Source organism: Oncorhynchus clarkii, chromosome 4, assembly GCF_045791955.1.
Source record: "Oncorhynchus clarkii lewisi isolate Uvic-CL-2024 chromosome 4, UVic_Ocla_1.0, whole genome shotgun sequence".
In the NCBI taxonomy this organism is placed as follows: domain Eukaryota; kingdom Metazoa; phylum Chordata; class Actinopteri; order Salmoniformes; family Salmonidae; genus Oncorhynchus; species Oncorhynchus clarkii.
Genome location: NC_092150.1, coordinates 70499624 through 70515799, shown reverse-complemented (window position 1 = coordinate 70515799; position 16176 = coordinate 70499624). Strand labels below are relative to the sequence as shown.

General features: G+C 46.0%; 2 protein-coding genes across 3 annotated transcripts in view; one reads left to right on the top strand and one right to left on the bottom strand.

The window, feature by feature from the left end:
- Positions 1-896, top strand: part of LOC139407213 (N-lysine methyltransferase SMYD2-A-like) — a 28334-nt gene extending 27438 nt beyond the window's left edge. Inside the window, exon 12 of the mRNA XM_071150780.1 lies at positions 133-896. Within this exon, the coding sequence (XP_071006881.1) occupies positions 133-216 (84 nt within the window). The 3' untranslated portion in view covers positions 217-896. The remainder of the gene's footprint in view (positions 1-132) is intronic.
- The window catches only part of LOC139407212 (tyrosine-protein phosphatase non-receptor type 14-like), a 107273-nt gene continuing 91980 nt past the window's right edge, over positions 884-16176 (bottom strand). For both annotated transcript variants that reach the window (XM_071150779.1, XM_071150777.1), the window contains exons 10-19: positions 15782-15864; positions 15489-15549; positions 14805-14883; positions 12368-14037; positions 10924-11061; positions 9885-10103; positions 5196-5324; positions 4532-4766; positions 4111-4274; positions 884-3884 (exon numbers count right to left, since the gene is read on the bottom strand). In XM_071150779.1, coding sequence (XP_071006880.1) covers positions 3756-3884; positions 4111-4274; positions 4532-4766; positions 5196-5324; positions 9885-10103; positions 10924-11061; positions 12368-14037; positions 14805-14883; positions 15489-15549; positions 15782-15864 — 2907 coding nt within the window. In that variant the 3' untranslated portion in view covers positions 884-3755. The remainder of the gene's footprint in view (positions 3885-4110; positions 4275-4531; positions 4767-5195; positions 5325-9884; positions 10104-10923; positions 11062-12367; positions 14038-14804; positions 14884-15488; positions 15550-15781; positions 15865-16176) is intronic.

Sequence of the window (16176 nt, the reverse complement as noted above, 5' to 3'; positions counted from 1 at the left end):
TTCCATAGCGGCTACTTGTTATAACATGTAGTGAGAGATATGAACATATATGCTTCTATTGAATCTGTCAATTTGAGTGAAAGACATAGCAGACCGTTAAACTCTTCTCTTTGTGTGTGTGCGTGCGTCCAGGCGATGGCCATAATGGAGGTGGCTCATGGGAAGGATCATCAGTATCTGATAGAGCTTCGTAAAGAGATCGAGATGCAGAAATAAACAACGTGACCTCACACACTGGGAGTAACAGAAATGAAGTCTCTCTTTGTCTCTCTCTCACACACAAAGGGCTACAGTGTATGGCACTTTCCCTTCTCCTTGGTTTTAAAGCACATTAGGAGGAGAATGGTAAAGTCATGGAGATATCATCTATTTAATTATGTGGTTAAAATATTTTATACATTTGAGGTCTTGACTACGAGTGCAGTTATTAAATACGGAATACCTTTGTACTGAGCAGATTTTTGATTTCTGTCAAACTGTTTGATACGCGTTTTATGAGAATAGATCATCCACAGAATTGCCATTAAATAGACATCTCAGCTGTTTGTGGTCTTTCACCAATTGTTTACATGTGGGCGGGCTCTGCGTGTCAACAAAGTTATTCTTAGCCAATGAGATGAGCCGTTGCCTGGGTGGTGACCGCTGCTTTGTCGTGGTGGGTCTAAAGAACGCTGGTGAAAGTGACCCTGTCACAATGGAGGGCGGTTAGAAAACATTAGCACGTCGCCCCGTGTTCTTACGCTGTGTGTGGTTGGTTGGTGTTAACTACCATTTCAAATGGTGTGAGAGGAGAAAACACATGTCTGTTAGCAACGGAGGATTTTAAAATCACATAAACAATGTCATAGTTACTGTACAGAAATGTCCTCGGCAAGAACAGGCATGTAGAGAAAATAATGCTTTATTGCATAATAAGCAAGTATGACAGCTTCATACATAACTGGGAGTAGGAGGGAAAAAAAGACTTGATGCACTGGCAAAAGCATATACAAAACATATATACACGACATATATTGAAAGTTTCTCAGGAATTATGCCAGAAACATGAAATGGAAAATAACACATTAACATGAATGCAATGTGGGAAAATACTCACAAACAGAAGAGAATGCAATAGAACACTCATATGTCAAGAGAACATAAAGCGTATATACGTATCTTGAGTATAGGTATATACATTGGAATATTAAAAAAAAGCATGCATAGTTCATTATCTTACGGTATTTTAAGGGTACCAAGTCAAAAAAAATCTAAACATTTGTAGAAATGTTTCTGGCATGCCCGGTATACACACATTCATTTAGACATGGCTGGCTTTGCATCACAACTCTCACAGATATAGAAAAACAACACAACACAGATTATGGAGGATGCAGCCATAGCTGGGTTTAGGCACATAGGAACACTAACGGCTGGATTCAATTTGTAGTGCGGATGTTCAGCATTACTGCGTGATTGAAATTTAATGGCAATTTTCCTGCTTTAGAGGAGACTGCATTCACGGTAAACGCTGCAGATTTCGGCTCAATCGGAAATTGAATTTCAATCACGCCATCTGTAGAGCTTCAGCGATACAGAATGAATTGAGCCCTAAGATCCTTACAGGGATAGATTTGACAGTTATACAAAAACAAATGGCAGCCATTGAGGCTTTGACTGGTTGGTCACTGAAACCTTTTTGGGACACAACTAGGGTTGCAAAATTCCTGGGACTTTCAATAAATTCCCTGGTTTTCCAGAAATCCACAGAATAAGGAGGGAATAAGCAGGAAATCCTCCAACCATGATTTCTGGAAAACCAGGGAATTTATTGAGTTCCCGGAATTTTGTAACCCTAGACACAACCCACGTTGGTCGATAAATATACGGTCTAAAACAGATCATATCTAGCTGGTCTATAATATCAAAATAGATTTATAACATCAATTCAGAGCCATTGATATACCGTTTGGCAAACTTAAAAAACACATTGGACACTATATTGGCACCAAGAGACAATAACATTATATCAAATAGACCAAATCTAAATGGAAACTTTGGTGCCAAGATGGAAGTTTGCCAAACTGTAGATCTATAGCTCTGAATCTGATTGGTCTCTACCAGTCCCTCCCTATGGAAACAAACATCCGGGTAGCCCATCCCTGCGCTGTCCTCCGTCTTAGGGATCAGCTCTATCTGTCCTTCTGGATGTGGCTCACTGCCACCATATCAGAACACAAACTTCTCTATTCCACATGAACTTTCATGGACCCCTCTGTAGAGTGGCACAGTGTGACACACTGGGGCCTACATAACATTCAGCAGCCTGAGTGTCAGTCTGCTTTAGCCAACTAGAGCAGAGACATACTGGCATCTGGGGCTACACACATGTAGGATCTAGAACTAAAATACCTTTGGGCGTTGTACATTAGACTCATGAAAAGAAAGGCAAAGCAATGCCTACAATATGTCAAACTACTTGGGAGAGAACACAGGAGATAATCACAATGGAAATGTCTGGGATAAACATATATGTATTTGACATGCCTCTGTAAATGGACATACTGTAATGTACATGAAAAGTTGGCTGAGGATGAAAAAGAACAATAGATGTACTACCAGTCAAGACAATGAGGAATTTGAGATATCTGGAAGTAGGTGAGTGGAGAGTGGAATACTTGAAGGGCAATGACAATTTTAGACACATCCTACTCAAATGTCCACAGAACTATTTGCAAAGATCATCCGACTGTCAACATGCACTCCAATGAGCCACATTCAGGAAAAATATGAGGATGGTGTTAGGATAAATAAATAAAAGTCAAAAATAAAAAAAATACAACAATATTAAATATTGAAATGTTGAGACAAGTCTTCACTGTATCTTACAATTGTCTGCCTCACCATAGATTTAGAAAGGTTTCTGACAGCTTAGAAAAACATATGATTCTACAACACTTGAAATAACAACCAACAGTGCCATGTCCTGTTTTTTTTAATTTTCTAAGTGGCACCTGAAAAAACATTTATGTAACGTTAGCTTTATCATCTAATTTAGTGGACAAAATGACAGTTTCTCAGCTCTGCATTATATTCAATGAAAAACAATGCCATGTCATGAACCTTTTCCTAGATTTCAGTTCAATTTGATTAACAAGGGTGCATTAGCCTTACATTTGAAATGCCATTATTAATATGGGGAACCATATTCCAAAAAGTTATTCAATTAGCATTTGTTTTAAAGGAATAAATGTGAAAATGCTGAGATAATTGTCTCCTGGGTTTACCTGGTTTAAACTCAGGTAAGAAACGACCAACACTCATCATTTAGCATGTGACTTTAAACACTAACATCTAGAATGCTAGTCTGGTCTGTATCTCTCTCAGGTTTCTCCATTGACAAGACATAGGACAGAGAGGCCATCACTAATACAACGGAAAAGCCTCACTCTCCAAGATAAAGAAGAGAGACAGACTGAATAGTAGGTCACTTTTCAGATTAAATTTGGAGGTCTGAAATATACACACTGTATAATTACTGTTAGGATATATTAGTTGTCCCTGGCTGTGTTCAAATCTGAAAACATTTGATAGGACTAGATAGATGTAAGCAATATGTCAGAAACTCCTACCATACCAGAGGGCTGAGTGAGGCCATCACCATGCTACTCACACTTACCCAGCCCTCTAGGACTGCGGGGAGGAGGGTTATTTGCGGCACCAGTATTCCATTGCCCTTGTGTCAGCTCATGTGGGACAAGGTCAGAGGTGAGGGTTTAGATGAGGCGGGAGTTTTTGAGGAACTGGATAAGGACCTGGTAAACAAACTTGTACTGGGAGATGGTCTGGACCATGAGCATTCTCTGCTGCCTCAGGTGACTCAACATCATAGGGACCTCTACCCTCTGAGAGAGAGAGAGAGAGAGAGAGAGAGAGAAGAATCCCAGTCAAGTTAAGTACAGTGCAATAGCATTATAAACCAGGAACATACTTTAGCCCATATGAGAGGCGTTCACTCACAAATATACCAAAATATCAGGAGGCGATGATATACAATACATGCTGTTGTAACAGTGTAACATTTTGGAGAGTAAGTGACAGAGTTCATGTCAGTGCCAGGAGGCCCCTCACCTCGTTGTGCTCCAGGCAGCTGATCATTAGTTCGGTGAGGATGACGACCCCGGTGCGGCCCACCCCAGCACTACAGTGGACCACCACAGGGGGGTTGAGGCTCTTGGAGGTGTCCAGCATGCTGTTAGTGTGTCTTCTCACTGACTGGATCTCCTCCAGGTAAGCTGGGAGGGAGAAGGGGGAGGGGGTTAGTGTGGTCCATATTTCAGGCCAGAACAGTCCTATTAATTCATACTTATCTCATTTAGTTGTCAGGGACAATGCATATTCATCAATATTCAGTTTTCACATCTAAGTTTCAGTGTTGCCTTTGGACCACTACACAGGGCAGAAGCCTCCATTTTACTCCATTAGCTTTGTGGAATTAACAAAACAATCTACATTTTTTCAAGACTTTTAAAGTCCTTTAGGTGTGACTTACAGAGGAATCCCTGGACGTACTCGGGGCAGCCGTGGTCCGGCCAGTCAGTGTACTGCAGGTGCCACACGGTGCGCTCCTGGCCCGACAGCAGGTGTTTGACCTTTAACCCTGTGGTGGCGTAGCAACCTGAGTCCGTACGGAACTTGGTGGTCACCTTGAATTTGCCGTGGGTGGCTGAGTTGTGCTTGGAGCCCAGCTTGGGCCAGTACCGGTGGCTCTTTGACCTACCACCCTCCTGAGAGAGAGGAGAGGGAGGAGGCAGAGACAGGTTGAATGGAAGGTTTGTGTACATGTGGGGTGGACACCGACAAGGAAAAACGTACATGGTCACAGGAACACAGACACACACACACATGCATGCATGCAGGCACAAACACCATTCTACTATGAGATATTGGTGCCATATCACTCCCTTTTGAAACATAGAGAACAAAATGAAACGACTTCTGAGGGGCTGAAGACAGAGGTCACAGGGTGTGTATGGATTAAAACATCCGCCAAGCTCTGTTCCTTCATTATTCACACACCACTGTGTTCTCACTGCATATCAATAATACATCACACACATTCACGCATTCAATAATTCACTGTTCTGAAACCTGGCAAGGCCTTCAATCCACTGATGTTTCTCTTCATACTGTGTGTGTGTGTGTGTGTAGTGTACCTCCTCGGCAGTAACCATGGCGATGACGTTGACTCCCTGCTCCCAGACCATCTGCCAGAAATCTGCAGAGGTGTTGGCCAGCGGTCCATGGGTGGCGATATAGTGCCATTCCTCCCCACTGATCATCACCTGCATGACACACACACACACACACACACACACACACACACACACACACGGTTAGAATCAATTAAACACACACAGGAATGCCCTCACACATCCATCTTCTGAAACAAAAAACACATGCACACAAATAGACAACAAACAACCAAACCAGTTAAGACTATACTATCATATTCATTTTTCAGAAAGTGTATTGAGCACAAAGAGAGCTGTACAATATAATGGTCTACCACAGGAGGGCAATGTTGCCATGTTTCACATAGGGCTTGGTGGTACACTATATATACAAAAGCATGTTGACACCCCTTCAAATTAGTGGATAGGACAAGTCAGTCCATCACATTTCTGCCCTCCTAGAGCTGCCCCGGTCAACTGTAAGTGCTGTTATTGTGTAGTGGAAACATCTAGGAGCAACAACAGCTCAGCCGCAAAGTGGTAGGCCACACAAGCTCACAGAACGGGACCGCCGAGTTCTGAAGCACGTAAAAATGGTCTGTCCTCTGTTGCAACACTTGCTACCGAGTTCCAAACTGCCTCTGAAAGAAACGTCAGCACAAGAACTGTTCGTCGGGAGCTTCATGAAATGGGTTTCCATGGCCGATGAATTGGAACGCCGACAGTGACCATGCCCAATCGGCCAACATCAATGCCTGACCTCACTAATGCTCTTGTGGCTGAATGCAAGAAAGTCTTTGCAGCAATGTTCCAACATCTAGCAGCAAAGGGGGACCAAATCCATATTAATGCCCATGATTTGGAGTGAGATGTTCAACGAGCAGGCGTTCACATACTTTTGGACATGTAGTGTATATTCCTTAATACACTTTCACCCTTAACACTTCAGGAAGCCCATATTAACTAAGGGCTGGAAATGGAGTGCCATTACGTAAAGGCCATGAACCCAACCCAACACAACACAACCCCAACCCAACACAACCACAACCCAACACAACCCCAACCCAACCACAACCCAACACAACCCCAACCCAACACAACCACAACCCAACACAACCCCAACCCAACCACAAACCAACACAACCCCAACCCAACCCAACACAACCACAACCACAACCCAACCCAACACAACCCCAACCCAACCACAACCCAACACAACCCCAACCCAACACAACCCCAACCCATCACAATCCCAACCCAACACAAATCCAACCCATCACAATCCCAACCCATCACAACCCCAACCCAACACAACCCCAACCCATCACAATGCCAACTAAACACAACCCCAACCCAACACAACCCCAACCCAACACAACCCCAACCCAACACAACCCATCACAATCCCAACCCAACCACAACCCAACACAACCCCAACCCAACACAACCCCAACCCATCACAATCCCAACCCAACCACAACCCAACACAACCCCAAACCAACACAATCCCAACCCAACACAACCCCAACCCAACACAACCCCAACCCATCACAATCCCAACCCAACCACAACCCAACCCAACACAATCCCAACCCAACACAACCCAACCCAACACAACCCCAACCCAACCACAACCCCAACACAACCCCAACGCAACTCAACCCAACCCCAACGCAACGCAACGCAACACAACCCCAACCCAAAACAACACCAACACAACCCAACCCCAACCCAACACAATCCCAAACCAACACAATCCCAACCCAACGCAACCCCAATGCAACGCAACCCCAACGCAACACAACCCTAACGCAACCCCAACGCAAGGCAACCCCACCCCGACGCAACACAGCCCCAACACAACACAACCCCAACCCAACACAACCCAACCCCAACCCAACCCAACACAACTGTAACCCAACACAACCCCAACACAACTCCAACATAACCCCAACCCAACACAACCCTAACGCAACACAACCCCAACCCAACACAACCCAAACCCAATGCAACCAGCTGAGTGATCAGGCCACCTCGTGACCATAAACACAGTGTTCAGGAACAAACAGGGGTTTTGTCCTCAACTTCCTCAGATGACTGAAATAAGAGGGTTACACATTATTAGGCCATGGTTCAGTACTGAGTTAGCATTCCATTCCATTCACACACACACACACACACACACACACACACACACACACACACACACACACACACACACACACACACACACACACACACACACACACACACACACACACACACACACACACACACACACACACACACACACACACACACACACACACACACACACAAACACACACACACACACACACAAGGAGCTAAGAGCATGGGCACAGAGTGAGAGAACAGCTCAAGCTCATTTAAGAGGGTTTGGGGTTTGGACCACATTCCCAGGGAATTCCATTGAGTCTATAATTTGTAGATGTAGGCGATATGTATAAATAGTCTTTAAAGGACCTATTTACTTCCTTCCTTGATTCATTCCTTCCCTCCCTCCTTCCTTAAAGGTGACCCCTAATCTACAGTTGAAGTCGGAAGTTTACATACACCTTAGCCAAATACATTTAAACTCAGTTTTTCACAAATCCTGACATTTAATCCAAGTAAAAATTCCCTGTCTTAGGTCAGTTAGGATCATCACTTTATTTTAAGAATATGAAATGTCAGAATAATAATAGAGAGAATGATTTATTTCAGCTTTGATTTATTTCATAACATTCCCAGTGGGTCAGAAGTTTACATACACTCAATTAGTATTTGGTAGCATTGCCTTTAAATTGTTTAAATTGGGTCAAACGTTTTGGGTAGCCTTCCACAAGCTACCCACAATAAGTTGGGTGAATTTTGGCCCATTCCTCCTGACAAAGCTGGTGTAACTGAGTCAGGTTTGTAGGCCTCCTTGCTCACACACACTTTTTCAGTTCGGCCCACAAATTTGCTATGGGATTAAGGTCAGGGATTTGTGATGGCCACTCCAATACCTTGACTTTGTTGTCCTTAAGCCATTTTGCCACAACTTTGGAAGAATGCTTGGGGTTATTGTCCATTTGGAAGACCCATTTACGATCAAGCTTTAACTTCCTGACTGATGTCTTGAGATGTTGCTTCAATATATCCACATCATTTTCCTCACTCATGGTGCCATCTATTTTGTGAAGTGCACCAGTCCCTCCTGCAGCAAAGCACCCCCACAACATGATGCTGCCACCCCCGTGCTTCACGGTTGGGATGGTGTTCTTCGGCTTGCAAGCCTCCCCCTTTTTCCTCCAAACATAACGATGGTCATTATGGCCAAACAGTTCTATTTTTGTTTCATCAGACCAGAGGATATTTCTCCAAAAAGTACAATCTTTGTCCCCATGTGCAGTTGCAAACCGTAGTCTGGGTTTTTATGGCGGTTTTGGAGCAGTGGCTTCTTCCTTGTTGAGCGCCCTTAAAAGGTTATGTCAATATAGGACTCGTTTTATTGTGGATATAGATACTTTTGTACCTGTTTCCTCCAGCATCTTCACAAGGTCCTTCGCTGTTGTTCTGGGATTGATGTGCACTTTTCTCACCAAAGTACGTTCATCTCTAGGAGACAGAACGCGTCTCCTTCCTGAGCCGTATGATGGCTGCGTGGTCCCATGGTGTTTATACTTGCGTACTATTGTTTGTACAGATGAACGTGGTACCTTCAAGCATTTTGAAATTGCTCCCAAGGATGAACCAGACTTGTGGAGGTCTACAATTTTTTTTCTGAGGTCTTGGCTGATTTCTTTTGATTTTCCCATGATGTCAAGCAAGGAGGCACTGAGTTTTAAGGTAAGCATTGAAATACATCCACAGGTAAACCTCAAAATTTAATTTTTTTAGACCAGAGGAAAGAGTGCCTCCTACTGGCCCTCCAACACTACTTCCAGCAGCATCTGGTCTCCCATCCAGGAACTGACCAGGACCAACCCTGCTTAGCTTCAGAAGCAAGCCAGTGTGCAGTGTGCAGGGTGGTATGCTGCAGGCAATGACTCAAATGATGTCAATTAGCATATCAGAAGCTTCTAAAGCCATGACATAATTTTCTGGAATTTTCCAAGCTGTTTAAAGACACAGTCAACTTAGTGTATGTAAACTTCTGACCCACTGGAATTGTGATACAGTGAATTATAAGTGAAATAATCTCTCTGTAAACAATTGTTGGAAAACGTATTGTGTCATACACAAAGTAGGTGTCCAAACCGACTTGCCAAAACTATAGGGCAGGGTAGCCTAGGGGTTCGAGTGTTTGACTAGTAACTAAAAGGTTTCATGTTCAAATCGCCAAGCTGACAGGGTAGAAATTTGTCGTTCTGCCCCTGAATACGCAGGCCTTCATTGAAAATAAGAATTTGTTCTTAACTGACTTGCCAAGTTAAATGTAAAAAATAGTTTGTTAAGAAGAAATGTGTGGAGTGGTTGAAAAATGAGTTTGAATGACTCCAACCTAAGTGAATGTTAACTTCCCACTTCAACTGTAAATGGCCTGGATAGATGAAAAGCAGTGGTGTTTTTCCACACTTATACTTGGTGACAGCAGCACACTAAACAATAGCTGAGTGAGCGTCAGAGAAAAGGGCTTTGGTTAACTCTGATCAGTCTACTTGTGTAGACTCTGTGTCCTGACCCCACCTTGATGTGTGAAGCATTGATGTAGCCTGTGTTGTTCTCCTTGTTGGGAACCAGCTCCACCCGGTTCTCCTCATACGGAACCACGTCACGGAACCGGTTCCGCTCGCCGTTGTCGGGCAGCGTTGCCGTGGTGACCACGCAGTCGGCCCTCTTCTTTGGGATCTGCTCGTACTCCGTGAAGACCCTCTCCTCCTCCAACTTCAACTCTAGGGTCTTACACTGGAGAGAGAGAGAGGGTGAGAGCGGGAGAGATAGAAGAGGAGGGGGGTCGAAAGAGTTCATAAAAGAGAGAGGAAAGGACGTGGAATTAGTTAGTTGAATTCAAGAGTGATAGGACTCTCACTCAATTCCAAAATGTCTATAATGCAACTTTTTGATCATCCACCCTAAAACATTCCAACCCATATGACCCTACCTACACTATGAATTCCTGTTCTCCATCCCCACAGTCGTCTATGTGTAGTGGAGTCAGTGGAATGTGTTGTTGGGCTGGGGCTTATTGTGGCTGGGCTGTGAGTGAGAGGGTATGCAGCCAGGGGCTGGGGGAGTCTGTCTGTCTCTCTCTCTCCCCCCTGGGTCACATTCCTGACATATTAGCGGGCCTAGAGGCGATAAGCACGGTCATGCCACACGTTCCACAGCCCACTTAGCGCTCTGCTAGCCCCCGCTAGCCTAGCAACGCCTGGGACAAAGGCTGTGTTTCACACCTCCCAGCACAACTGTCTGGACTGATGAAGAAGACCGACAACCACAGCTAGCTGTGTTAGTCATGAAATACTGCTCTACTGTAGCCTAACCTACACTTACATAGACAAACAATGGTAAAGGACAACAATATGTTAGTTAATAACACTAGCCAAGGTGGTTGATAATGTGCACAGGTGCTTTCACAACCGTTAATGGGGATCCTAATGAAATAGCAAAAACAGAACTATGGGGCTTACGTATAGTAAGTAGAAAACCAGACGCCTGGAATCTCAGGTACTTTCTGACATTGTCCCCCCCTCCCCTGTTGGGCATAGTGGTGGTGTTGTCTTACCCGTTCATCAGCAGCCTTGGCCCCATCCTCCCGGGGGTTCTCTGGTACAGGCACCCTGGCGACATAGAGCCCGTTGAGGGCCGCCATCATCAGAGGTCTCTTTATTGAGTCCACCGACATCTTCTGTCTCTCCAGCGTCTTCAGGAAAGAGGACAAGCCCGCTGTCATGGTTAAGGTTACCGTAGCGATGCAAAGACTGAACCGTACCCGCCCTGGTGAGTGTGTGGATTAGGTCTGTTTGTCGCTAAACTTTGCTTGATCTGTCCTGGGTGCCCTTGGTGGGGGAGTAGAAGTGATGCTTTGCTAGCTGTAGACTGTCTGTCTGTGGATCCTACAGAACACTCACACCCCTGATCTATCTGACCACATTGTCTGAGCTCGTTACAGACTAGACCTGTTGCTTCTCTTCTCTCTCTCTGTCTCTCTTTCTTTCTCCCTCTCTCCTTTGTTCTCTCTCACCTTTTCTTTCTCCCTCTCGCCCCTTCTTTCCCTGTCTCTCTCTGTGTCTCCCTCTCTCTCTCTCTCGTTCTCGTTTTTCCTTTCTTTTCCTCCTTCTCTCTGAGACACCAAACCCTGGCCCACATTGCCTGGTCCCTCCCTCCAGGATTACTTATCCTAATCTTCCCTCCACCCCTCCACCTCTCCCCCCTTCAGCCCTCCTGGATCAGCCCAAACAACAGCTTGGGGGTCAGGGGGGAACCCTTAGGGTCTGGACCGAAATCTATAGGGGAGCAGGTAGGGGAGAATGGGGGTGGGTAGACGTATGGGCGCTATAGGCTTACGGATGAGAGGGGGTAAGTATAATGGGGAAAACATATAGGGGCATATAGCCATATGGAAATTAAAGGCTGACTGGACAGGGAGGCTTTAAAATTGGGACTTTCAACATGCTTTCAACATGCTAACAAACACGCATGCACCCCCCCCCCCCACAAAAAGGGTAATCTAATGGATTAATGGTGGTAAGCTGTAAGGACTGGAACCTAATGTTACCCTCAGGTGCTGAACTCCAGATTACTGTGTTAATCACTTACTGGGAAAGTACACCGCAGACAAAACCCAAACTGTTTGTTTACAGCAAGGATGATGTTTTAGACACATCTTTAACAAATCTTGTTTTTAGGCACTGTTCACTGTGTTTACCTCCTCAAAGCCTTGGACTGTTGAGGAGGACTTAATGAAGTGAATTGATGAAGTGGACATGTGATGGTTGTAACAATTTGTAAAGCCATGCTATAGCAATGGGTTCATACAGAATACATGTTCCCCACATAATAGACATACGGTATGTTTCAGTATCGAACACACCAGAATGGAATCTAGAATAGAATAGAATAGATTGAATAGAATAGATTGAATAGAATAGATTGAATAGAATAGATTGAATAGAATAGATTGAATAGAAAAGATTGAATAGAATAGATTGGAGTAACGTGTATCTTACCCTCTGTGCAATCTCTCTCTCCACTATGCTATCCTCTAGAGAGAACATCTCAGACACTGGCCTCTCTTTGACTGGCTCCTTCCGGACCCTCTCCTTCACACTGGTCAGGTCTGGCTCAGAGATTGACGGCCCCAGCACTGCCCCATTCATTCCAGCCTGATCCCCACGGGTCAGGGTACCACCACCACCCCCTACACCGCCCTGACTCTGCCCAGCTTTCAGCACCCGGGCCTGGCTTGGGTCCTTGGTTCCCTGGGTCTGGTGTCCCTGGTTGTGGTGGTGAGGGTGGCTGTGATCGCGGGAGCGGAGGGGGGCGTTGGTGGATGGTCTAGGGTGTCCGGGGTACTCCGGAGGGGGCTTGTTGGGGAGCTTGGCAAGGGCGGCCTGGAGCTGGGCATTAATGTCCTCGTTCAGACCTGGGATCTGAACGTCCAGCTCAGGCCTCTCCTCTTCCTCCTCCTCCTCCTCTTCCTCGCTCTCACTGCTGTGAATCAGCATGGTGGCGTTGGAGAGGGTCTTCTGGTGCTGGTAGGCCCCGCCCACTCCCTGCGCCGTGGAGGACGGGATGGGGGTCTCTGGGGCTCTCTGCACAGGCAGCTCTTTGGGCTGGTGAGATTGGGATTGGGAGGGTTGTGATTGAGGCTGGGTCTGGGGTGGCATCACGTGTTCTCTGAGAGTATTCCTCCTGTTTAGTGGGGCAGCCATCCCCTTCAGAACCACCATGCCCTCCATTCCTCCCCCTCCTCCCCCCCTCATGCTGCTGGTCACTTCCATGCTGTGTCTCTTCCCCAGGGCTGATCGGTGCTTAGCCGCAGTTAGCGGTTCGCTAACCTCCTGCAGAGACTGGTGCACCACGGCAGAGCTGTCCGGCTGGAAAGTCTTCACCGACAGCTGCACCATGCGGGTGACCAGCTCGGGGCTGCTGCCGCCCATGCAGCGGTGCCGGTGGCTGGCCAGGTCCGGGGTACTTGTGGCGGGTCGGAAGGATGGGTAGGGTGGGGGCGGCCGCGACATGTGGTTCCTCAGCATGTTAGCCGTAGCGCCGTAGCTCCCTGTAGTAGCCCCCTGTTTGGTGTTGGCTAGTTCAGGCGTGCTGACCGTGTGAGAGATGGAGCTCCCACCCCCTCCTCCTCCACATGCAGACTGGCAGTGGCCCTGACTGGCTCCGGGGCCCAGGTGAGGAGCAGGGTTCACAGGCTTACTGTAGCTGACCTGAGGGCCATAAGGGTTAGGTCCTGGATAGGGGCCCCTCTCTCTCATCTCTGGCTGGCTATAAACCAACGCCTCTGGCTGACGATATGCATAGGCATTACTAATATTGAGACTCCTCAGTGATTGGCTGTGAAGGTCATGGTGGGCGGGGAGCATGTGGCACTTCTGGCGCATCACAGCTTCATACTCTGGCGTGGGCCTATAGGAAGGGGCGATGATGGCGCTATGGCGATGACTCGGGATGTAGTCGGGGCGCATCAGCTCGCTGCCAGGGATACTGAGGTTAGAGGAGATGGGTGAAGGTTGTACGAAGGTTTGGGAGTGGTTAAGGGAGCTGAGGCTAGGACTACTGTACATGCTGCCATTGGGAACAGTTCCATTGCGGAAGCCGAATTCGACCGGACACCGGTCCAGACTAGTCTCAGACTTGTAGTAGGGGTCTTCATGGAATATGCTGTCTGTAAAGAGAGGGGGGAGACATAGGAGAAGCAATGCGTTACAGATTCACACACATACAGAAAGAATCCAAACACACATATTCACATACTGTTTTCATACACTATCAAACACACTCAGATCAAAATGATCAATGCCACCCATCAAATAAGAGCTTATTACACACCCACACAGAGTTACCCACACTGGGTTACCCACACAGAGTTACCCACACTGGGTTACCCACACAGAGATACCCACACTGGGTTACCCACACTGGGTAACATATACACAGTGTTTTCTCCCACTCTCTCCGAAGTGTCAGAGATCATGATGGAAGTGTTCTGGATTAGAGGGCAGAGGAAGTGGGTGAACGAGAGAATGAAAGAGTGAACGCCACCACATTTCTCAGTTTCTCAGCACTCCAATCAAAGTGATCTGATTGGCTGAGAGATTGTTGAAACCGAAATAGACACGGACTCATACTACTGCTGGGAAATGCATAGTTAGCTTGATTTAACGGTTTACTTTTATGACCATACAAGGACTTCCTGTGTAGATGGATACATCTACAAAGTGTGGAAGGAGAAAACACTTGAATGAGTTAAATCATATCAAGACCACTTCAGGTTACACGCCATATGGAGAGATGGAGCAGTGATTGTAACTGATGATATAAGTGAATGTTATTCAGTATAAAGGAGATATACGTCATACATGAGCACCATGTTGAATTGTAACCTACATGACCAAAATGTAAAAGTAATGGAAATGTGTTTTTGTCCAGTACCTTGAGAGCTCTGTGTGTCCTGGTAATGCTCTGCATACTGAGAGTGCATTGGCTGGAGGATACAGGACTGTGGCCGTGGCTAGAGAGAGCGAGAGGGAGAGAGAGAGAGAGAGAGAGATGGAGAGAGAGACAGAGAGAGATGGAGAGAGAGACAGAGAGAGAGAGAGAGACACAGAGAGAGAGAGATGGAGAGAAAGAGAGAGAGAGAGAGAGAGAGAGAGAGAGAGAGAGAGAGAGAGAAGTTAATTCAAACCTGTGATCTAAGGGTGGACAGTGGACTGTGGTCCTCCAGAGAGTCTGATTTGGACTGTACCACCATTGTGCCACATATAGCCTCCTCATTGTCCCACCAGCAGGGAGGGAGAGAGGGAAATCACTGACTCTATTGTCAGTCACATCGGAAACGCAACGCCCCAACAACGCCCACACAACGGCCACACAACACTCAAACAACGCCCTAACCACCCACCACCACCACCGCCTGGGTTAGGGCTGATAGAGAGGGGCTTTAAATCATCCTAGAGTCTGAATTCAAACTTTAACCCTATAATACACAAGCTACTCTTCAGAGCTCAACCAGTGGCAAGCAAAGATGGCAAGGAACTTCTATTGCATTTCTAATTAATATATCTAACATGCAAGAGGAGCCAAACAAACGAGACATGACTGAGTGATTGACAGTACCAGAGAGAGGCGGTGGGTCCAGGTGGGGCGCCTCCTGATAGGTGCAGGGGAGTGGGCGGGTCTAAGGGAAGAGAGACAGAGAGAGAGAGAGAGAGAAAGAGAGAAACAGAGATATATATAGAGAAAGAGAGACAGAGAAAAAGTAGATAATGCTGATTTATTTGCACCTTGAACCATAGTTATAAAACTCAGTGGATAGTGCTAAAACAATGACGTCATATCTGAATTCTTCCATCTTCATGCACGTTCGCCACTGTGGAAACCTGACAGTATAACTTAATGTTAAGACTCACTCTGCACAGATCTTGTTCTGTTTGTAGAACTTGTGTCTGGCCGTGAAGAGCCGAGCGATGTACTTGGACAGCTCTATGTCATCCTGTGGACACACAACACATGTACACAATGTCAACACATGTACACAATGTCAACACACAACACATGTACATAATGTCAACACACAACACATGTGCACAATGTCAACACACGTACACATGTACACAATGTCAACACACCACGACACACAACACATGTACACAATGTCAACACACAACACATGTACACAATGTCAACACATGTACATAATGTCAACACACAACACATGTGCACAATGTCAACACACGTACACATGTACACAATGTCAACACACCACGACACACAACACATGTACACAATGTCAACACACAAAAAA